Consider the following 24,320-nt stretch of genomic DNA (forward strand, 5'->3'; position numbering starts at 1 on the left):
GACATTTGATGAACTTAAAACTAATTTGGGGCAATTTATAAAACAAGGCAGGAGACAAAATTATAAAATGAATGTGATGTACATATTAACTAATAAAATACATTTTATGTTTAGTTTCTTTAAAGCAATAAACACTGTTTTGTTAAAGTATTCCATAATTTTTTTTTTTTGTAAAGAAAAACTGCAACACATCATATTTTGGATAGGCAGACAGATGACTAATGGGATAACGTAGGATGGAGAATGGAGAAATCACTGACCTGAACAGAATGAAGCCAAGAGACTCCACAGCTGCCCTCCTTACATCATCATTGACATCACTCACCTGCAATTAAAAGAAAACCAAAATAAAGCAAAAACAATAAAAGGTGTCATTTTACCACACTATTAACTGACATTAATCACTTCCTCTGATCCTCAGATCTACCTAGAACACTTAAGCTGACAATCTCTGGAATGTTTCAACATCTGAAGATTCTGCACTGTATTTAACACAGAGGATTCTCAACCAGGCTTTCCAAACATCCACAGTTTAATATTTTTATATACACAAAGCACACATTCATCCATTATATTTCAAACAGTGTTCCGATTCTTTTCAAATCAAGAAATGCAAGGAGCTCAGCCATAGACATAAAATCCTCTTCGGGCATGGCCAAGATAAACAAAAAAACTACAAAGTTAAAAAAATGAGATTGTAAAGCTATCTAAGCTGCAGACATGTTATGTGACAAATAGGAATTAAGAGTTACAGTCTATCATACATCAATTAACTCTTCTATAGAAAGTTTCTAGAAAAAAAAAAAAGAAGTATTTCCTTTTTACTTCCATGAGCATGTAAATAAGATGAATAGAGCAAATTTTCAGGCTGTGGAATAAGGCCAATCTGAAGATAGACTGTTGTAATTGAGTTTTCACCTAAACTAATAAGCTTCAGATAGGAAGTACCAGCAACTGGAAAAAAGGACTCAAATTTGCTAATATGTGTGCCTTATCAACTTACGCAGTAAAGGATGCCATTGGATCAATAATAAAGAACAGATGCCCATGGTTGACAGCGCTCTATAAAATGGGTTTATGTTCACAGTATATGAAATATAAGTTGTTCAACGAAAGGCTCATTTCAGGTTCAACTGCTAAATCTCAGAATGTTGGTTCAGTTTCTGGATTTTTTCAGTTTACTGAATAGCAACAGGGTCATCTCTGACATTTTTTTTTTTTAATTGCACTGCAACTATTCAATAAACAAAGTTGCTGTAACCTTGAGTGCCATTTATTTCCTATTCCGAGGTGAAGCTATACTTTCAGTAAGGTTGGCAAATATTACAAACTGTATTGTAGAACATTTCCATTAAAATGGCATACATGTAACAGTAATAGTATTTTCAAAAAGAGCACACTTACAGCAACATGGAGCAAGCGACGGATAGCTTTGTTATTTCCTGATCCACAGTATGCCATAGCCACTGTGTACATACCAGAGCGACGCAAGATCGGGTCCTAGTAAGAAAAAACAGAAGGTGAAGAAGCAATTTCATTGTTAAACCCCCACACACATACAAAACTTGGCTCTGTAACTTAGGCTGCACAGCAAGAAATTGTCTTACAGATAGTACTTTGTGGGCGGCTTTGCACAATTATTCTAAATGTTTTTGTGTTAAGGATGATCTTTATTATTTATCTTAGTTTGCATATCTCAGACTGTGTGTTCTCTGCCACTGCTTTGTACCTCACAACTGCTTGGAAAACAGAGACTTCTGCTGCAGGGAGGTAAAACAGACATCTACTATAAATTCTACACAAACGAGGACAAGCCAAATACTGGAGGAGGATGTTGCAGAAAAACAAAGCCAAAAAAGTTTTATTTTTTTTTTTTTTTACAATTTACATTAAGCGCCAGTATGACATCCGTTTTCAAGTATTGTTAACTCCGCTTAAAAAACAACTCTCAGAAATACTAAGGGTAACAGAAAGGTTAAGAAAAAAAAAAAATATTACAAATATGTCAAATGATCCAATGTAAGACAGTACAAACAGATACGATAATGTGTTCACTTTAGGTTGAATACAGATAGTGTACTTTCACATTTCTTACCTTGTCCCTGCAAAGACTTTCAATCAGAGCATCAGCCTCCTCCATACGGCCATACATAACCAGAGCAATGCCTACAGCCAACCCTCGCAAAATTTTTTCATGTTGTGTCTCCTGGGCATAGCCAACCATGTCTTCAATAGCCTGAGCATTTTTCGATCCAAGCATCACCAAACCAAGAGCCAGACCTGCAGCCTCCCCTAATAGCCAAAGACAAGTTATGCACTAATTTTTTTTTTTTTTTTTTTTTTAAGAAAAAGAAACCAAGAGCAGAAAAGACTTGCGTAAAACAACAGTGAATAGTAACAGATATGAAAATAAACCAACCAGAAAATTGGTATAAACTTAAACAATTGTCTCTCACCTGTCACTGCATCATCCTGGTATAGGTTTGTTTTGAGAAGATCATAGACATCTTGGCGTGCAGTTCCCATTGCAGCCAAACCCAAACCTAGACAGCCACCATGCCTGACAATCTGCAAACAAAAGTGTGTAGATAAAGATTTGCATCCGTGCAGAGAATTTGCATTTGTGTAGGGAAAGATTTACTTAACTGTAGAAAGAAATGCAGAAACAAAGGTTTGGCAGTAATATTAACTAAATACAAGTGTTAACAAAAATGAAGGGAAAAATCTTGTGTTGGAGGTAAAAAAAAACAAAACCACCACAGTTTTGCACAGTTATATTCTTTCACAAGGTGATCCCATTACTCTTGTACTTTATGTATATTAAAAAATTAATAAAGTAAAAAATTGGCAGCTTTACATTCTGCCTCTTTCTTTTTATGTGACAGTAAATAGCGTATAATAAACAGATCTGTAACATACTACCTTAAAGACTGACAGTCTCAGAAAATACTAATTCGCAATCATCAGCAACAAGGATTTGTTAGGCAGTAGTACAAGCGTCTGTACAGTAACATAAAATTGCAAAGTACACCTATATCTATACATATAAAAATCTTCATTTTCATTATATAAAATGCACCTGTAAAATTGACTACTCAAAACCAACAATGCTTAGATGAAAAAAAAACAAAAAAACAAAAAGTGGCAGAAATGTTATAAGGTGAAACTTACATCATTGCTTGCATTCTTTAGTTGGTTAAGCAGATAGTCTATTATGTCACCTCCATGATTTGCATGAATAAGTCCCAAAGCATATAAGCCCCCACCTTCCTGGTATGCGGAGCCAGGTGATGTGTCCTTCGGCAAATAAGTAGCCATAAGCTGTAGTGCTTCCTTCTCATGACCCTAAAGAAAAGAAAATGATTGAATTCCGGCCAAGGGCCCACCTATCTAGAATACAGATAAATATAATATACAAAAAAATACAATATCATAAATGCTTTACATAAAGTGACATTACACAATGACTAAAGGGTTAAAGCCACTTACCTTGTGAATTACTCCCAGACTAGCAGTTGCTGTGAATTTTGCCCAATTTGTGGCTCTTGCTAACCATTCTAAATTATCTCTGTAAAAAATAAAATAAAAAAAAGAGTCATTAAAGCAAAGGGGTCATTTAAAGTGCATGTAAAAACTTTAAAAATAGACTTGAACAATAAAACATTATTTAACCGTATAAACTGTGTATTAACTGGAAACAACACAAAGCTGGAAAAAAACAGCTTTAAAGTGTATGTAGAGGCTGAGAAATATAAAAGTTTTTTGATCTATTCAAAATGTTTTGCTACAGCAGCTAAATAAGTGTACACAAAAAACACTCTTTTAAAAACTCAGAGCTGTCCTGTGTCTGCAGAGTTCCTGTGTGGCCTTAAAACAAAAAAGCCGTTAGTCCTTGGAACTACAAAACAATTAGTTTTTTTATTGCACAAAATAATTATGGGGGGTTAGGTAGTGTAGAAAAAAAATGTTAAAAAACCATTCACACAAATGCTGTGTGTTCTTATACCACAGCAGGGTTAAGTATTTCTAAAGTGCATTTTCTTACAGGTAGGAACTAGCAGGGTCTTAAAAATAATACAATGAAAAGTAGTGAACATGTCCTGCATATTTTTTCCTAACGAACATGATAAAGAAGCTTTGATGTCACACATATGTAGGCTGTCATAGCTAACCTCTTCTAAAAATTGCCTCGATGTCACACATGTAGGCTGTCATAGCTAACCTCTTCTAAAAATTGCCTCGATGTATTTTTACCCTTTTATGTAAGGTGAAATTTCTGAGGTAAGGTACGCTTTAAACTCTTAAAAAAATTTCTTTCATTACAGCATTATGAAGAAAAATATAATTTAAGCAAGAACAGTATTTATACATACATTTAATAAAAACATCTCTTCCAACTCATCCCTGCCAGGTCACTCTACCCCCACTGCCCCCAAAAACAAACAATCAAGTTCAATACTTGAATGCACTTATTTTTTTAAAAGGGTTTCTGAAACATTATAGTTTTGTTTCTGGCTAACACAAAGCAGCATAGTGGAAAACATTTCACTTCAATCATGCCTAAAAAGTTCCAAGCTAACAAACCTTGGTGTTCTTTAGGATCATCAAGTCTGTGTTGTTGTTCCGTATCAAAAACTGCAAGTGTAACTCTATGGCCATCTCCCCACTTAGGATCTTTATCATTTTTGAAATCTGGTCCTTTGGTTCTGGACTCTGAAGACAAAGGAAAACATGCTTCATAGAATATTTGTTGAATTTGAAAAACGGTAATACCAGGCAAACAAAACAATGAATTATAGAAAATTAACAAACGTGTGCCTCTAAAGATATATTTGTTTTTAAAATCCAGACATTTATAAATTTTATAGGTAACCAACATACCAAAAAAATCTGTATAACCCTGCTTGAGAATACAGTAATGAAAGCTACATCAGTTGCCTCTTTTTACTAAGACAACATTACCCATGTGCATGGTAAGAGTCAGAGCACATGTGTCAGTTAGAACATCAACTTACTTATCTCCCTCAGGTATGTACATTATTTTCATCTGCTGCAACACAGAGAAAAGGTTAGGACGTCACAGGTGCATAAAAATGGCATGACTTTTTGAAACACAGTTAGGTCCATAAATATTTGGACAGAGACAACTTTTTCCTAATTTTGGTTCTGTACATTAATCACAATAAATTTTAAATTAAAACTCAGATTCAGTTGAACTGCAGAGTTTCAACTTTAATTCAGTGGATTGAACAAAAAGATTGCATAAAATTGTGAGGAACTGAAGCCTTTTTTTTAGCACAATCACTTCATTTTAGGGGCTCAAAAGTAATTGCACAAATTAAAAAGCTGAAAATAAAATGTTAATTTCTAATACTTGGTTGAAAACCCCTTGCTGGCAATGACTGCCTGTAGTCTTGAACTGGGTTTGCTGGGTTTCCTCCTTTTTAATGCTCTGTCAGGCCTTTACTGCAGCAAGAATATTGCACTTTTTTGCTTTAATAATCTCCTGGGTTGCTTTGGCTGTCTGTTTTGGGTCATTGTCCATCTGTATTATGAAACACCTCCCAATCAATGTGACTGCATTTAGCTGAATTTCGCAGACAGTATGTCTCTGAACACCTCAGAATTCATTTGGCTGCTTCTGTCCTGTGTCACATCATGGATAAACACTAGTGTCCCAGTGCCACTGGCAGCCATGCACGCCCAAGCCATCACACTGCCTCCGCCATGTTTTACAGATGATGTGCTATGCTTTGAATTATGAGCTGTTCCATGTTTTCTCCATACTTTTTTCTTGCCATCATTCTGGTAAAGGTTGATCTTGGTTTCATCTGTCCAAATGTTTTTCCAGAACTGTGCTGTGTTTTTTAGATGTTTTTTTTTTTTTTTTTTTTAGCAAAGTCCAATCTAGCCTTTCTATTCTTGAGGCTTATGAGTGGCTTGCACCTTTCATGCAGTCTTCTCTTTATGGTAGACTTGGATATCGATACGCCTACAAGCTGGAGAATGTTGTTCACTTGGGTGGCTGTTGTGAAGGGGTTTCTCTTCACCATGGAAATGATTCTGTGATCATCCACCACTGTTGTCTTCCGTGGACGTCCAGGTCTTTTGGTGTTGCCGAGTTCACCAGTGCTTTGTTTCTTTCTCATGATGTACCAAACTGTAGATTTTGCCACTCAGAATATTGTAGCAATTTCTTGCATAGGTTTTTGCTGTTTTTACATCTTAAGGATGGCTTGTTTCACCTGCATGGAGAGCTCCTTTGACCGCATGTTGTCTGTTCACAGCAAAATCTTCCACAAACAAGCACCCCCACCTCAAATCAACTCCAGGCCTTTTATCTGCTTAAATGATAATGACATAACAAAGGAATTGCCCACACCAGCCCATGAAACAGCCTTGGAGTCAATTGTCCAATTACTTTTGAGCCCCTGAAATGAAGTGATTGTGTAAAAAAAAGGCTTTAGTTCCTTACATTTTTATGCAATCTTTTTGTTCAACCCACTGAATTAAAGCTGAAAGTCTGCAGTTCAACTCCATCTGAGTTGTTTCATTTAAAATTAATTGTGGTAATGTACAGAACCAAAATCAGAAAAAAGATGTCTCTGTCCAAATATTTATGGACCTAACTGTATGTATATTTGTATGTACTGCTAAGGGTGGACATAAAAATTGTCATACAACTCTAAGTCTAGTCAGTAACCTACACTGCAACACACAGGTTGGAATGCATTGCAAAACATAAGAAAAAAGGTTTTAGATGTAGTTAGTGCTGTATTAAAAAAAAAAAAAAAAATTCTAGTGTTGATACTAACCACATCAGTTGATTTGCTGCCCACTGTGCTGCCAGACTTGTCCTCTGTTTCCATTGGTTCACTGCAAACATTACAAAAGGATTATCCGATGCAGAACAGGAAACGAAATGTGAATGTAATTATTGAAACAAAACCATCATCCACTGATGACAGGCAAACAAAGACAAATCATTTGTAGATAAGTGCAACACTATAAAAAAGTGATGTGTATAACAGTAATTATATACCCATCAAACTGCTAGAGCCGGTTTGAAAATAAATACCAAATACCAACAAAGAGTTTACTTAAGTAATTTATAATAATTTTATATGGTAGATGTACTTGTCCAAGCAAATGGCTACCATTGCAGTCTTTACTTTCTTGGGTCTCATATCTAACAATTATTTCTATTTATTAGAAAACACAAGTTGATTAAAACAACTAAACAAAATGTTGATTAAAACAACTATGTAGGGTTAAAGGTCCTCTCTTTTTTTTCCCCCCAATTATAGCGTCGAAACAGTTAACTAGACTAATTAAATATATCTTTTTAACTACTCAGATTATCATTGCTTGTTACTGGAAAGCTTCCAATATTCACCTTGAGCTCACAAAAAACAAACTTAACTGGATAATGGTCAATGACAAGTTGACCTGTACTTTTTAAAACAACCTTAACAAGATCTACAACCCGTGGTTAGATCATAATCTTGTATAAATCAAGCAGGGAACTCTGATCCTTCCCTCCCTCCTCCCTTGTGTAACTCTTTATCCAGAGATCTGCAGTCCTCTGAAAAAGAATAAATGTTGGCTAACAATGATGTTCCTACCTGTCTTTGGCAACACTAGGAACTGTGCCAGTGTTGGTAGAACCTGGAACCGAAGGGATTGGAGCTCCAACAGTACGGAGATTCTGTATGACAGAAGACAGGAACTGCTGACTGGCACTCTCATACAAGTCAAAGCATATCTGATAAGCCATTAACAGGTTTTCTTCCTTCACAAGCTTCTCTAATATATCACTAACTGCTTGGGGGTCATCCAGGAAGATGAGGCACTGTAGGACGAAAAGAAAAAAATAAGAATTTAAAAAGGAAGCAAGAGGCAATGTGATTACTTCACATTCCAATCATATTTGTCTCTCAATTTAGACAAAGTGCTACATTGCTGAACGCTACTAAAGGTAAAAAGATATAGATAAATACTTCCATTATGAAAACCTGAAGGTGAGGGTAGAGTGTATTGGGGAAGTAACACTTATTTCACCAGAATAAACAACTTGCTATGTTACAAAAGTGCAGAGTATTGATGAAAATGGCTAAATTTGTTTTTTAAAACAAAGAAAACATGGTTGTAAATAAAGAAAAATGGGCTGTACTAACTGGAGGACCAGACTGTGTCTTGCTGTCTAGGTCATTTTCTATCAAGCTTATGATCATCACCTTTAGCATTCCGTATAAAGCTGCTAGGCTAGGCTACCCATTCAATGTAGATGGCGAGCCAAGCCAATAACATGTGCAAGGCACATCGCATAGGCATTTGTCCAAACTAAGTACAATAAAATGTATGCAAACTCTTACAATGACCCCTCATTTGCTTTCTTTTGGTCATCTATATACTGTTGAAATTGTTTTGATGAATCAATTTGATAACTGCACAAAAGAAATTATATCGCTGTTATGCTATGCCAATAACCTTTTTTTCTAAAGCATCCTGAGGTAGAGCTTTCAAGGTAATTTTAGTTATATAGTTATATATATTGTGTTTTGCAAAGATTATAATTCCAATGCACATACTAGAATTCTTCATACAAACTCACAAAAGTATTCCAACCCTCCTTTCTGTGTGTAAAATGGAGGGAGATCTACCCACTATAATCAAGAGCAGCCCCTGTTATAATAAATCAACTAAATTAAGTCAGTTCAAAAATAAGTGAGCCATTCACATGAGGGAACTTTTATTTCTGGAGAAGAGTAGGGAGGAGGGGTCACACACCACCAGCTGGTTTTGTTGAAAGAAAGCCGCATTTTGGATTTCATAGCAGTTTTAAAAAACTATAGCTGCCTGAAGGTTGAAAGGTATAGGTTATTTTAATAAAGGTGTATCAATTACGTTGTTTTCAAGGGAACACCTTCAAAAGTGAGTGTCCAGAAAATTTCTGTGCAATCCACAGACATGTTTATTCTCATGCTGGTAGTCCTTGAGAATCCATATTCAATAAGATTACCTGGCATACATTGATGAAGTCAGGTTTTTCCAAGTTCATGTATATCTGCACCAGTACTCTGAGGACTTTATTTCTAAATTGCTTGTGCTGCATTAATGACATACAGACTTTTAAGCTGTATGCAAGCATTCCTGGAACATCATTCTGCAAGAAAAAAAAATTACCCAAATTTATAACATTTAAAAGCCAGTGCAACTTCACATATTAATTAGAAAACATTCATTTTTTTTTAATCTAAAAAAAAAAAAAACATCTTCACTATGAAAAGCTTATAAACTGACAAAAAAAATATTTATCACATACATTTCTAGATGTCTAATAAGACAAAACAGTGAATATTAAACTAACCACAGATACAAAAGATTCAGCTTGTACCGAAAGCAGATCTTTTATCACATCGTTAACAATATAACCAGGGGGTTGCTAATCCTTTTATATAATTAAAAAAATTTTTATTTTTTGAATAGAACCCCACGCTTTTCGATCTTTACTACACTAAATGGGAAATCTGCAGCCTCCTGGGATTCATACACTACATACCACAAGAGGTTTCAGGCTGTTCCCTCTCGGCATGCCAATGATGGAGCACGGCTTTCTCGGAATGTTTAAAAAAAAATGTGCCGATCCCACACATGCGCAGTGCAAGATCGGGTGATGTGAAGAAGAACCCGAAGGAAGATGGAAACGCCTATCTGCGCCAGTGAGATGGGGACAGTGAAGGACCTACTGGAATTGAATTATGGATGGATCAAGGGCTCTTCAAAGTAAAAGGTAAGTGTTATTTTTTTTTTTTTAATAACATTTATAAAAGTCCTGCTACTACAAAACCATGTAGTCTGAAAAGTACCCTTTGTCCTGGTTTATTTAACAATTCCAATAGAACGTTAAAAAAAAAATAGAATAAAACTTCTGTAAAAACATTGGAAGTGTCTCACCGATTCTAAAATGGTTTTCTGAAAGACATCCAGCCGACGAGTTTCTAATGCAATACCAATAGCCTGCTTGTATTTGTGATCATCAAGACAACGCTGGAACATTTTGTTAACTATACCCTCTAGACGTTCATCTATTGGTTTCTTTTCCCCCTCTGGGAGATCAGCATTCTCCACACACTGCTTGGTGTAATGGTCAATGCATTTAGCTGAAAAACAAATGTGGACATTTACCATATGGAAGACATATTTATACCTTCAATTCATCATAACAGTAGAGTTCATAACATCATCATTTAAAAAAAATGATATTGTCAAGTTTACTACATTCATATTCAATACCAAATAGTGCAAAAAAAAATATATTTATTGTATTACAATTTGAGGGAAAAAAAAACTGATATAATACCATGTATCTGATATCAGTAAAAAAAAAAATAAATAAAACAAGTTTTGCCAGAAAAGGGAGACACAGACCAAACAGAAGCAGGACTCGTAGCGCTTCCCTTTTCTACTAAAATTGTTGTAGCCATCCTCATCTTATCGGTACAAAAGTTCAAATCATTGGTACAAGAGATGAGAAAATTAATAATATTATTATTATTATTATTATTATTATTAAACAGGAAATTTATAGCACCAACTTATTACGCGGCGCTAAACATTAAATAGGGGTTGCGAATGACAAACAAATACAGACAGTGATACTGGAGGAGAGGAAACTGCCCCGAAGAGCTTACAATCTAGTAGGTAAGAGGTAGGGAGATATGTAATGGTGGGAAGTAGTGATGGTTTCAAAGCACAGAAGAAGACAGGTAGGCAAGTTTGAAAAAGATGGGTTTTGAGGGCTGTTTTAAATGAGCAGAAAGTAGGAGCAAGCCGAATAAAAAGGGGAAGACTGTTCCAGAGGATTGGGGCAGCTCTAGAAAAGTCTTTTAGTCATGCGTGTGATGAGGTTATGAGTGAGGAAGTCAGTTGACGCTCATTGAAGGAGGGAAGAGAGTGGCGGGGGGTGTTTTTTTCTACCAGGTCAGAAATGTAATTGGGACAAAAACTGTGGAGGGATTTGAAGGCAAAACACAGGAGCTTGAATTTGATTCTAAGGTGAAATGGAAGCCAGTGTAGAGATCTGCAAAGAGATGCAGTGGAAGAGGAGCGGTGGGAAGGATGGATGAGTCTGGCTGCAGCATTCATAATAGATTGTAGAGGACAGAGTCGGGTTAGTGGAATACCAGAGAAGAGGAGGATGTTACAGTAGTCCAGACGAGAGATGATATGAGCATGTACAAGGAGTTGGTGGTCTCTGGGGACAGGTAGGAGATTCTGGAGATGTTGCGTAGATGAAAGTGACAGGACCTGGAAATGTTCTGAATATGGGGGGTGAATGAGAGGGCAGAATCAAAGGTGACACCAAGACAACGTGCCTGAGGGGAGGGCCGAATAACAGTGTTGTTAACAGTTAGATATATGTCAGGAGGAGATTTGGAATTTGAGGGGGGGATGATGATGAGTTCTGTTTTATCCAGGTTTAGTTTCAGTAATCTGTCAGATATCCATGATGATATGGCTAACAGGCAGCATGAAATTACAAGGAGAATACCCACACATTAAACACCTGACAGAGCTACCTTCACACCACTGTTCTACAATAACAGAGAGTGGTGCATGCAGCAATGCAGATTACATGCTTAAGTGCATGAGTACTGCAAAATGTAACAGTGCCACAGAAGGCATGGTTTCTGCGCATTGCACTGTGAAAAAAAAAGCAGTAAAATCCTATTTTTGTGTGTTGCTTTAAGTTTCAACCCATTCACACAGCACTGCAGTGTGAATAGGTCCCTGACCTGCCTCCGAAAATACTATTTGGCTCATATTGAAGTGAAATCTGACCTCCTGACCTGCAAAGTTTCAAAGTGAATGAAAAAGAACTGTAGTCAGGATAAAACCACAAGGTAATATTGTGATAGACAATTGGCTAATGTATTCAAAACACACATGGCAAGAAATAAAAACCCATCATATTGTTGACAGCAGGCAGTACTACACTACTGCAATTTAAAATGGGACAGCTACTACATATTAGCAACTTACCGATAATAGTCTCCACATATTCAGAATTATCATTCACATTAAAAAGATCCCCAGCACCCAAAGCATAGTTAAGGGATTCTTCAAAAGCTCCAAGGTGATAAAACACTTTGGATGCAACAAGGGCAGCAAACTGCCTGCTTCGGAAACTCTCATCTTCATAGAGCACCTCGCTGTTTTAAAACAGAAATGACAGAAACAGTAAAAAGTTGCAAACAGCTTCAAATATTTCAAGAAAGCGTAATAAAGTATAATTGGTATAAGTATAAAGTTAATATAGGAGCTCCAGTACTAACAGTATCTAAAACTGCCATATCACATAATCCACAAAAGAATTACATGAATACTTTTTTGCACTTTCCATCCTTATTAACAGCTTGAGTTCTCCCTAGAGAATCCACTACAGGACAAGATATGATTATGTTCACGCCCTGGTATATTCTCCATAGCATTATTTAGAGACCTCAGGTAAGTAAAAATAGTAACCTATTAGGCCAATAAAAATAGTTTTTTTTTTTCATCCAGGGTTCCTTCAGCAATGTGAAGTTTGTTACTCTCAGGTTGGTGTAGGTGACACCAATGATCTTTTTGGTTATCTGTAAGGGTGACATTGTTACCAGTGGCCAGCAATGTAGGAGGCCTTCTTCCTACTGGTCACCACACTAATGTACTTTGTTGTGAATAAGGTAATTGTAGTAGGGGTTCATTGAAAATCGGAAAGGAGTGCAAGAGTCTTTCCACCATAGTTCTAAACAAAATGAGGTAGTTAAGTCAGAAAAAAAATCTATTTTAGGTGCTGTTTTACCCTAAAACCAAAAAACTAACAACCTATAAATCAGTTTAGTAACTGCGGTGACTAAATTTTTATAGAGGTGGAAAGCTCACTGTCACTTGATATTACTGAATAATCTTACATTTTATCCACAGATTCTGATATCTCTGCCCAAAAATCATTGACAACGGCATTCAACTTGTGCAGAGCAAATTCCTGCAAAGGAGAAACAAATGGTTTAGTGAGCAGCAGCAGTTTTCCAATTTAAGCATGCAAAAGTAAAGATATGTTACTCATTTTTTATTGAACTTGTTTTTTTTAAACAAAAAACACAAGCACCCTGGCATAGGAAAGGCACATGGGATAATAAAGGAAACTCAGACAATATCGCATCCTCCAGGGGGGTATATGCTACTTACTTTTAACCTATTTCTGCTTCTAAATTCTTTAGTCATCTAAACAATCATGACCACCAACTCATTTACAATAACATAGTAAAACAAAGCCATGTAATGCTCCAATAGCACCCAGTCACATTCCTAAATGCTTAGGCACAAATGACTGGGTGCCGTGGGGGGCAGAAATCTCATTTTCTCCCGGACACAAGTACTACAAGGCATTTTAATAAAATAACTCCGCAGCTTTCACAGCTCTTTCTGGCAGCACGTGATATTATCTAAAAAATCCTTTCATCTGCTGTATCTCTCTGCAGCCTTTTTCTACACAGACTGACACTTTTCCCTGAACTGTATTTTTATTAACAACATTTTCATATTTTAAACCAATAAATCCAAAATACAAATTCAAATCCACAGCCTCAAAAGCAGGAATTAAAAATAAAAAAGCAATGAACATACCGTAAGAATAAAAACAAGTATTTTACTACGTTAAATTGTTATGCGTAGTCTAAGGGAATGCTTTCATTTGCCAGCTGGCCTGGATCAAATTTTATAAACAGGATTAAAGGTACCAGAAAGTGCAAAGAGAGACGTGCCAGGCAGTAGTATTCTAAAATATACAGGGTTAAAACAAAGATGAAAATTAAAAATGTTCTTACCTTAAGCTGAGGCTCATCTTCATCAAGAAGGGAAAGAATACCAGCTGTAAAATTGAAGAGAATATAATAAATGGACCATACAGAACTACTCATTTCAGTTTCTTCCTATCAAACATTTGGCTAAAGTATCCATTCATGTTAAAAGCCTGATACTGTAATATACACTATAATAAAAGTAAGACTTGTGCCTCTTAGGTCACCGACAGCAATGTTCTTTGCGGCTATCTGTAAGGTTAACATTCTTTCCACTGGCCAACAATGTAAGATGCATTCTTCTATTGACCACCACACTAATGTACTGTGAGCTGTAGATATAGGAATTATACAAGGGGTTCCTAAGACCTGAACGTTATTTTAATGCGTTACCTCATGTTAATGTCCAGAAAGCCTGCTCTAGGCCAATGGTCGCCAACCGGTGGTCTGCGGCCCTGGCCGGTGGTCCCCAGTGGGGTCAAGAGAAGCACCCCGCTGGGGGTGCACCGGCGAGAGCCACGGACCATGTCCCTCGTATGGATCGCAGGCTCAGGGAGGTGGGCAGGTTGTGTCTTTGGACACAACCCGCTCAGTCCTGCAATGGGGGAGTGGGTGAGTTCTGGCATCATGACGTGACTCTGGGGGAAGTTTCTTCCACTTTGAGCGACACACGGCTCCCCGCACATGTGTGGTCCAGGGTCCATAACTTTAGTGGTCCGTGAGATCAAAAAGGTTGGCGACCACAGCTCTAGGCTGGTTTCCTGCTTTAATACCTTTTGTAATATAGAGTGGAGGTGATCTGTAGTAGAGATAGCTGGAAACCATGTAAACATCACTGTCAATATAATGCACAGGATGTTATTTGCTCATAAAAAATATCTAACAGGTTCAACATTTAAAGGTGCTTTGTATAAATTGTTTTTCTGCCAATGCTCTCATAACATTCATTTCTTTCCTTTGCAGCGTTCAATCCAGAATATGTTTTAAGCCAGGTGGGATGAAATTGTAGACGGGTGGCCCCTGTTCTGTGACCCAACTCTTGAGTAACCACCCTAAAACAGCCGAGTGGTTACTAAGAAGTGACGGGTGCTGCACCCAGGTAAAAGGGGCTGAGGAGAACACTGTTTTTGTGACAGCTGCGCACTAGTCGAAAGGCCACTAGGTGGCAGAACGAGACATTGTTTTAATAAGAACTGAAAGAGAGATCTGCAGGGAGATTTGACCATCTGTCACTGAATTCCAGAATTGATTGGGGTTAAAATTTATAATAAGAGCCCTTAGATTGTAGCACAAAACACTTCAAATGGTATATTTTACAGACCAAAAGTTCTTCCCAAGATTTTATTGTTTATGTACAATTTATCCTATTGAATATGTATCTCATATTAAAATGTACCTAAACTCAGAATTTTCACCTAACATAAAAGGGTAGACAACCCTTTTTCATGTAAGGTAAAAATTTTGTTTGTTTGTGCAACACCCTTTTTTAAAAAAAAAAAAAATAGGGGGTGCAGAAGAGCCCCTTAATTCATCGCCTAGGCGATCGAGAATGAATGGGAGCGTAGAGCCTCCCGGGATACCTAGGTCACGCATCCCGGGAGGCTCTTGGCTGCTCCTTTCATCAAAAGGGGAAAATAAACAATTTTTTACCCACCTACATCACCCAATCTTGTGCTTGAGTTGAGTGATGTAGGAAGAAGAAACCATAGGAAAAGCAGAAGATGGCGGGGCCCTGCGCGCTGTCCCGAAGACGGATACCGGGGCGACGTGGAACCCGATGGAAGAGACCCCTGGACTGATAGACTGCTCTGCAGAATTGAAGGTATTTTTTTTTGTTTTGGGTGAGGTTTGAGTTTACCTCCTCTTTAATAAAGAATGCAGAAACTAACTTGTTCCAGAAAAGAGATATAACCCCTAACAAGCTTTAGCTTTTATTGCTCATTTCTTTTACATCCTGTCTTAAATCATAACAGGAAGCGGGAAGAGATCTCTTCAACGAGAAGTTTCAGACACTCCTCGCCAAGTTCCAGCTTTGGAGAACCACCATGCGGTCTATTTATAAGGTTTTCACACATCACTCTCACAGGGAACACGATGTAAAGCCATTTATAACCATATCCCTCCTATGTGTCCAGCTCAGCATTCCTTTTCCTTATTTTCCTCTTTACAATAGGTTACAAGGAAGTGTGATTCTGCCAATGACTGATGAAAGCATTGGTCAGCAGTGGATGAATCTCCCTTCACAAGGACACAGAAGGCATTAAAAACCTGACAGACGGGACCTCACGACCCACACAGATGACTGTCCTTGGAAATGATCTTTTATTATTGCTTCCAGTGACAGATGAAGGTACAAGCACTGTACACACTGTTATTCTATGAAGAAGGGGTGAGGATGAGTGAGCCTCACTCCACTGTGTCCTCCTCCATAGGATTGCACAGCTTTCATTCCTGATTGGTCATTCATCAATCAACCAGGGCAGACTGATGAACATTGTTGGGGGACAGCGGTGCACATCAGATTTTCGCACCACAGCAGCATGATCAATTTTTAGACATGTAAATGAATCCCTATCTAAAGCAAGCAAAAGAAATTGGATTTAAACACCCCTTGGTGGCTGCTCATTCTGCAGATGCCACAACCATGTCCATCATGCTGATCCCTTGCCTTATAATAACAAAAGGACAAGAGTGCGGATAGCTTCAGTGCTCAGCAAAACAGCAAATGGTCAGCACTGATCTTACATCTCCAACACTTAGATTGTAAGCTCTTCAGGGCAGGGTCCTCTCCTCCTGTGTCACTGTCTGTATCTGTCGGTCATTTACAGCCCCTAATAATGTACAGCGCTGCATAATATGTTGGCGATATATAAATCCTGTTTATTAATAATACTGTGAAGTTCTGATAGCACAAAATGCATTGCTTTGTGGCCTTGTGATATAAAGGAGTCCGTACCGGTGAAGCCCTATCCCAGCTGCGGGTACACTGCGGCCATTGTCATTCTATGTAATGCTGATGAGTAAGCAGACAGCACAAGGCCCGGGTGACTCAGCATGTGCCCGCTGGCTCCTCAGCTCTCTCTCGCACCCTTACTCCCCGTCACCCGGCCTATTCCTATTATAAACCTCGTACCGGCACCGTACGCTGCCCTACCGGCATCGGGCCTGCTTTCCGTCAAGACTTCAAATATGTCAGCGGACAATGAGTCAGCTAATACGAGCTCTCCTTTTACCACAGCACACGGTCTATCCCGGCCTTCCGGCACACAGCTACTCACCCGCCGAGGTGATCATTGCGCCCGCAGTATTTTCTCCCCCGTTCCCTCAGTCGCCCGGTAAATTGTTCCACAATTCTATGTAACACAGGGCAGCGACTGGCGCACACTTCACGTCATACAGAAGACGGAAGTGATACTGCAAGTTTATGTGAGGGTAAGCAAAGGGCCGCCATCTTTATTACTGGCAAACTACTACATAATAAACAGTGTTTGGGGATTTGCTTATTTACATGTATACCAACAGGAAGAGAGAATCACTCAATACATACATACATACAGTCAGACTGACAGAACAAGATCCCTGCTCTCATCTTTACTAGAAAAGTCTCCTTTGCCCTTCTTTTAATAAACACATTTTTCTGTTGCCTGACTTTTATTGTTGCTTCTACTGTACATATTAAAGTTTACATTAACATACCCTGTTTCCCTGAAAATAAGCCTTACCCCCCAAAAAAACTACAATATTTATAAATACATGGACAAGAGGTGCTCATTTAACCACCTGGGCGTTTCACTGATGTCTAGATTTCTGTACCAAAAGCCGTACACTGTTTTCATGAAATTTTTTTTTTTAATTGTAGACCTGTAACTTACAGAAATATGTCCGAACAAGGGTCTAGTAGATATCATGAATATAAAAAAGTTGGAAACACACAATCATGTAAAAAAAAAATATACTTTTAATAAAATAAATAAAAAACACAAAAATCAGCTTAACCTCCTGGGCGTTACACTGATGTCTAGATTTCTGTACCAAAAGCATTACACTGTTTTTCATTAAATTTGTTTTTTAAATTGTAGACCTGTAACTTACAGAAATATGTCCGAACAGGGTTCTAGTAGATATCATGAATATAAAAAATGTTTGAAACACGCATGTAAAAAAAAAAAAAATTACTTTTAATAAAATTAACCTCCTGAGCGTTACACTGAGGTCTAGATTTCTGTACCAAAAGTGATCCACTGTTTTTCATGAAATTTTTTTTTTAAATTGTAGCTATTGTGTGTGAAATTCCCCCACCTACTAGATTGTAAGCTCTTCGGGGCAGGGTCCTCTCCTCCTGTATCACTGTCTGTATTATTCTGTCATTTTAAATCCCTATTTAATGTTCAGCGCTGCGTAATATGTTGGCGCTATATAAATCCTGTTTAATAATAATAATATTCATTTACACATATAGCATTTTCTATTATGACAGCTGTGCACTTTCACAATTGGCCACTAAGTGGCAGAACCAGTCATTGTTGTAATAGGCACTGAAACTGTCAATGAATCTCACAATGAGATTTCACAAGAAAATAATTCATAAATAGACCCAAATATTGCATTTATTTGCATGTCTTTATTCCTTTTATGGGAAAAAGTAAAGGGGTCAGAAATGTCACCATAAGACTGCCTAACATACTACCACATCCTGTATTCAGGAAAAGAAAGGTTGGATATGGACAGGTAGAGGGGACTTTAGTTTGCTGCATGCTTGTAAAAGGGCCTGGTTAAAAAAAATTGTATATTTTAAATGATGCCCATCAAGACACATACATTTACCTTTTGTCTGCTGAGTGGTATTTTTTTTTTTTTTTTTTTTTTTTGCATTCATATTGTTTATGGGTGAATTTACCCAGCTTCCGCTGTCATTTTTGACAATAGTTTCTCTACTGGGCAAAATATTGGGTTGACTCAAACTGCAAGATTCCTCTCCCATTGATTACAGCAGGGTTCACAAAAAACAATGTTTGTTGAACTTCAAACATTCTGCATGAACTGAACCCTGGCATATTTACTCATCTGTATTGAGGAATGAATACCTATGCTAACAAGATCTTATTAACATTATAATTAATATCAATATTAAACTTTATTTATAATGCACCAACATCAAATAGAGGTAGCATCAAATAGATAGGGGTAGCATCAAATAGACAGGGGTAGCAAATGACATACAGATACAAACAATGGCACAGGAGTGTAGTCTTGTGTTCACATACAGGACTACAAGGAAGAGTAGGGGACCCTGCTTGAAAAACATTTACACTGTTATGTCAGACCAAAAATGTTGTTAAAGCATAAATTTGTATTGTATCTACAAATGCAGACTTTGATCTGGTGTCCAGGATATTGCTTTTTACCTATGTATGTAGCAGTGTGCATTTTGTGTCTGCATTTTGTAATGAATCTTAGCTGTTGTATAGTTGAAGCTGTTTAATTTATGGATCCCAATGTTATTTTTTTTACCACATTAAGGAAAGATGGAGACTTGGATCTGTTATAAATTACTACAGCTAGAATGTAAAGTAAGCTTTTTATGTGCTGGAATGCTATATATATAAAAATAAAAGGACCTGGAAGATGAAGTTAGTTTAATTACTTTCCCCCCAGATTTCACCCACAGTTCCTAGGTGCACTGAATTATTCCTTTTTCTTTATACATCTGGAGAACTCTAAAGCAGTGGTCACCAACCTTTCAGACCTCACGGACCACTAAATTCATAATTTTAAATCCCGTGGACCATGAATATGATTATTTTTAAAAGGCATGTAGATCACGCATGCACAGGGAGCCATGTGTCATTTAAAGGGGGAAGAAACGTCCCCCAGAGTGACATCATGATGCCAGAACTCACCCACTCCCCCACTGCAGGCTCAGACCTACTTGCTAAACATCCTGGGGGGACAGTAGCACAACTTTTGTTGTGTCCATATGGGGGACATGATCAGGGGGTCAGGAGAAGGTGCTCCCGTCCCCCGCAAGTCTGCGGGGGGGAAAAAGGGGGATAGTTTTTAATGAAATATTGTGCTTGGAGATAAGGTCAGTAGGGATGAGGAGAAGAAATGTAGGATGTGTGAGGATTAAATACGGAAGAGGTAGTATGTAGGACAAAGTATTGATGAAGAGGGTGTGGAATTGAAGAATGAATTGAAGGGACAGAGAGATGGAAAAATTATGATAATGAATGAGAAGAAAAAGAGGAGGGAAATGGAGAAGTGAATGAATGAATGGGTAAGCGGAATGTATATGAGTGTGCCAGGAAGGGGATTGTGTGAGGGTAATTGCACGTGTATGTGTAATAATAACAGTATGGGTAATTTTTCTGCGGACTACCAAAATTTTCCCCGACAGCTGCTCTAGAGTGTACTGCAATGATTTTCTCAGCACTGTGCAACATTTGCTCAGGAGAGTATTAACAATTCCTCAGGATCTTATCTGCTTAAGAATAACATCACCCCCTGCATATAGAAGCTAGAGGAAAGGTTCTATTAAACAAGCATTTACCCTTGAGGTGTGGGAAAAGCCTTGGAGTTAGGTTTTACTTTGTTTTGTAATGTAAGTCAGCCAAAAAGTCTTTCAATCATGGCTAGATGGAGCTAGCAGTATCCAATATGAATGAACATCACATAACTTCTGTTAAAGTAAATGTAAACTTTAAAAAGCCAACTTCTCCTATTTGCTTCTTTTTGGCTTGTTACATGAAAAAACACCTGTAAAATATTATGCTATGTCAAAAAATCTTATCCTCCCAGTTTATTTCCCTGATCTAAAAAACTCTTCCCCCTATTATTCTAGTGATGAGTAGAGGGGAATGTATATTATACAGAAACGAGTGTTTCCATCGAGTAAAAAAAGAGGTTTATATCAACGTTTACATGGAAAAAGCAGAAAAAAACCCAAATATATATGTCTTATATTTGGGGATGAGTGGAGTACTTTCGTGTATTTACAGATGGAAAAAAAAATTGATCTTATGTTTATTAATGGAGTGTCTAGAAAATGAATGCTTCTCATTAGGGACTCCCCTCATTTGGATGAGCTTGCAGGCACAGTGCCTGACTGTACAAAATGTATTTTAAGCTTGGTTGTATTTCATTTCCTAAAATGGGCATTAGTATTCAAGGCTACAACAAATAAAATATATCAATAACTTAATCTTGAATTGAGATAATACTTGAAGTTCAGCAGTGCCTCATTTGGAAGTGCTTGTAGACTTGTAGCATTTTAAATGTGCCTGCAGACTAGTTTTATTACCCTAAAAAACATGGATTTTGTTTGAAGATATTATTCTAACTTTAGCAGTGCCTTATATGGATAAACCTGTAAACTCTCACGTACCTGAGCAGAAGTTACATCATCACAGCCCAGCCAATCAAGATGGTTGCAGATTATGTAAAGAAATTATGAAACAAACAGAGTATGATAAGAAGATGGTAATGCCCTGCGAGGGAACAGACACGGGTCAGTATATTGGGTTTGGTTCCTTTGTAAAGTTCAGCAGCATTATATGTTGTAATGTTCTTTTAAGAGGGTAGTAACCTAAAGGCTACATACACACGTGCAATAATTGTTGTTGGAAAGGATCTTCCAGGATCCTTTCCAATGACAGAAGGGTGTTGTATATACAGGGCCATTCTAATCTAATGGGAGGAATGATGGCTTTTTGTGATTGGTTTCTTCTAAAAGACCCTAGCATTTTGTATTGCATTAATGGCAACATGTAACTGTATGTTAAAGTGCATACTGCATTAAGGAGACAGCAACAAAACAAGCAAAGCACCTATTCTTTTAACACACCATGCTGCAAAGTAATGTGCAGTAAAACTTGTATTTTATTTAAAAAAAAATACTGCAGATCTTAAAAGGGACACCAAATAAGGGGTTAAGGGTTTTAGTGATGAGATGGATACCTCAAGGTTTTCCACAGACGTGCCACTGCCCTAGAAAACAAATTTTTGGTTTAGTTGCGCAACTCAGATAAGCGCACATAAATGTTTGGTTATCAGAGTTAGCAATACAGTAGCATGTGGTGATATTATCAATATTGTAGCAGAGCAGCAAATAAATTTATGGGTGGTAGTAGTATTATTACTACTACTGCTCCTCTCCTATAACTAGTGATTATTTTATTCACACTACACCTTTAGACTACAAAATTAGACTTTTTTAGGTATATTGGTTTAATACCATATTAGATGTTATTTTACTGCTAGACAAATTTTTAACAACTGGAATGATAAAATAGGGCTGAAGTGCAGTTTATAAAAAGTAAATGACCTTTTTTATTATTCTTTAATGATGTGTAGAATTATCACCATCTTTAGGGTACAGACATTATCCAATGTTTGGTGAACTACAACGACACGAGGCAAAAAGAAATTGAACATTTAAAGTTTTTTTCAAATTTTTAATGGCCATGTAAAACATACAAGAAGACATTTTGGTAATCTCAACACGTTTTTGTCCTTGTCATCATTTAGATGATTTAATACAACTGACAAGAGATTACCAACAAATTTCACCAAAAACCTATGCACTGGTGAAGTTGCAAAGCAAGTGGATATTTTCATGCCAAAAAATTTAGGATTGATAGAAAAACTTGGTGTTCAGAAAAACTGTTTGCCCTCATTGCACTGTGATTATCAACATATGTAAATGGTGTTTAATATTTCAGATATTATTTCTTCCCTAAATTTATTTAGTATGTTGGTGGCAATCTCCATGGATTTTTATGCAGAACTTAAATAAGAGAAATTTAACCCCTTATCGTTGGAGAACGTTAACACTCCTTCTGGTACCACAATATACCGCAAAAGTGTTAAAAATAACACCCAAACATTGTTTTACCATATTAATAGATATAATAGTCTTCACAGTTAAAGGAACCATCTTTAAACATACACATCACATGGTAAAGTGGAGATGCAATAATTATTCCAGCAAGTAAAAAAAAAAAAAAGAGATAAACTAACTTTTACGCTGAACTTTGTGAATTGGACTCTGTGTTCTCCAAACAACTTTGAGCTGCGAGTACCACCGATCACTTTTAGTAACCTCCCGTCTGAAAATTTGGGTCACATTACAGGGGCCAGAATCTAACATTCAAGTACACCAGAATACGCATGACCAGACTTCTAATCTCAAACCTTCTGGCCACAAAAAAGAAGGAAGGGGGGGGGGGGGGAGCACTGGTATGGCAACAGGAACAAATTCAATTAGCATTCATCTTCTAATACCCAAAAGCTGGTATTCATAGAAAGGAATGCGGTTTAAAAAAAAAAAAAAAACAGTAAGCAGGGTTAAAAAAAAAAGTAAGATTTTTGTACTCCACATCAGAATTAAATACTATTCATGATTTTTTTTGCTGTAAACCATTAAATATTCAGGACAAACCCTGTGGGTCTATCCACTTCTTTTCAGTCCAAACAGATCTGACACACAAAAGGGTTATCAGAATTTTTACGAAGAATTATTGTTAAGAGAAAAAAAAAAAGGGAAAAGTGAAGAACGTGTCCTGAAAAGCTAACCGTTAGGGTAAATTAGAATCCTAGAATTAAATAGAGTATCAGAGACTACACTTTGCTGTTGTTGAAAGTGGAAAACTGCTACAATCACTGAATGAATGTACTTATCATAATTTTTGTCAGTATAAACCTACATTAATTTTGATGCTGGGAAAATGCCCAACTCATCTGAACAGTGAACACAGGCTAGCAGGTCCAATGGTAACAAATATCCACCTACAGATTAATGACCTAAATGTAAAACTCTTCATCAGAGCTGGCATCAAAGAAGGATGAAAACATGGCAGAACAAAGATCTTATGCCAAAATATCCAAGAAGGGCTTCTAGTCCTGGTACAGTGAGCAGTGTCCATCTGGAATGGCAAAGATCATCACAGAGAGGAAGGAAGACCTAGGCCTCAACACCACCTTGTCCATGTGCAGCACCAAGAAAGGTCCTTGCAAGACAAAGCCACCAGTTCAGAAGTTGCCTAGTCCAGGTGATGAGACCATCTGAGAAAATTCCTTGCTTTGAGAGTTAAAAGCTTGTGGTTGCTAAAATAAAACAGCTGAAGCACAAATCTGAGACTTGATGGTGCTAATGGGCAAGTATTGATGTAGACCCAACTACAGAAGGGAAAGAATTCATCCCACAAAACAACGCTTGTGAAAGCCTTTGATGCACATTAAAGTACGCATTCGACCTCTGATATAAACTTGCAGAAACGGTCTTGCGAGCCTTAAGCATTATAGGGATAATCGATTTGACGATGCCTCAGGCTCTCAGCCATACTGCAGAGGGTGTTTCTCAAGTTCAGTTTACCTAGATAAATCATATCTATAGCACCTTTTTTTTTCTTTGCAATGAGTGAAGACTTTGAAGTAAAAAAGGTTAGCACACAGAATATTTTACCTCACTTACCTTGC

The 24,320-nt window shown here is 37.3% G+C and overlaps 1 protein-coding gene across 1 annotated transcript in view; it reads right to left on the minus strand.

The window, feature by feature from the left end:
* PSMD1 (proteasome 26S subunit, non-ATPase 1) overlaps window positions 1–17,241 on the minus strand; it is a 50,315-nt gene extending 33,074 nt beyond the window's left edge. Inside the window, exons 1-16 of the mRNA XM_072410173.1 lie at window positions 17,123–17,241; window positions 13,872–13,915; window positions 12,957–13,030; window positions 12,046–12,215; window positions 9,958–10,163; window positions 9,023–9,166; window positions 7,626–7,852; window positions 6,816–6,876; window positions 4,585–4,713; window positions 3,789–3,793; window positions 3,490–3,568; window positions 3,172–3,345; window positions 2,457–2,568; window positions 2,096–2,292; window positions 1,405–1,500; window positions 261–325 (exon numbers count right to left, since the gene is read on the minus strand). Coding sequence (XP_072266274.1) covers window positions 261–325; window positions 1,405–1,500; window positions 2,096–2,292; window positions 2,457–2,568; window positions 3,172–3,345; window positions 3,490–3,568; window positions 3,789–3,793; window positions 4,585–4,713; window positions 6,816–6,876; window positions 7,626–7,852; window positions 9,023–9,166; window positions 9,958–10,163; window positions 12,046–12,215; window positions 12,957–13,030; window positions 13,872–13,915; window positions 17,123–17,138 — 1,799 coding nt within the window. The 5' untranslated portion in view covers window positions 17,139–17,241. The remainder of the gene's footprint in view (window positions 1–260; window positions 326–1,404; window positions 1,501–2,095; window positions 2,293–2,456; window positions 2,569–3,171; window positions 3,346–3,489; window positions 3,569–3,788; window positions 3,794–4,584; window positions 4,714–6,815; window positions 6,877–7,625; window positions 7,853–9,022; window positions 9,167–9,957; window positions 10,164–12,045; window positions 12,216–12,956; window positions 13,031–13,871; window positions 13,916–17,122) is intronic.
* Window positions 17,242–24,320: the final 7,079 nt, after the last annotated feature.

This window comes from Pyxicephalus adspersus, chromosome 4 (genome assembly GCF_032062135.1).
Source record: "Pyxicephalus adspersus chromosome 4, UCB_Pads_2.0, whole genome shotgun sequence".
Lineage (NCBI taxonomy): Eukaryota > Metazoa > Chordata > Amphibia > Anura > Pyxicephalidae > Pyxicephalus > Pyxicephalus adspersus.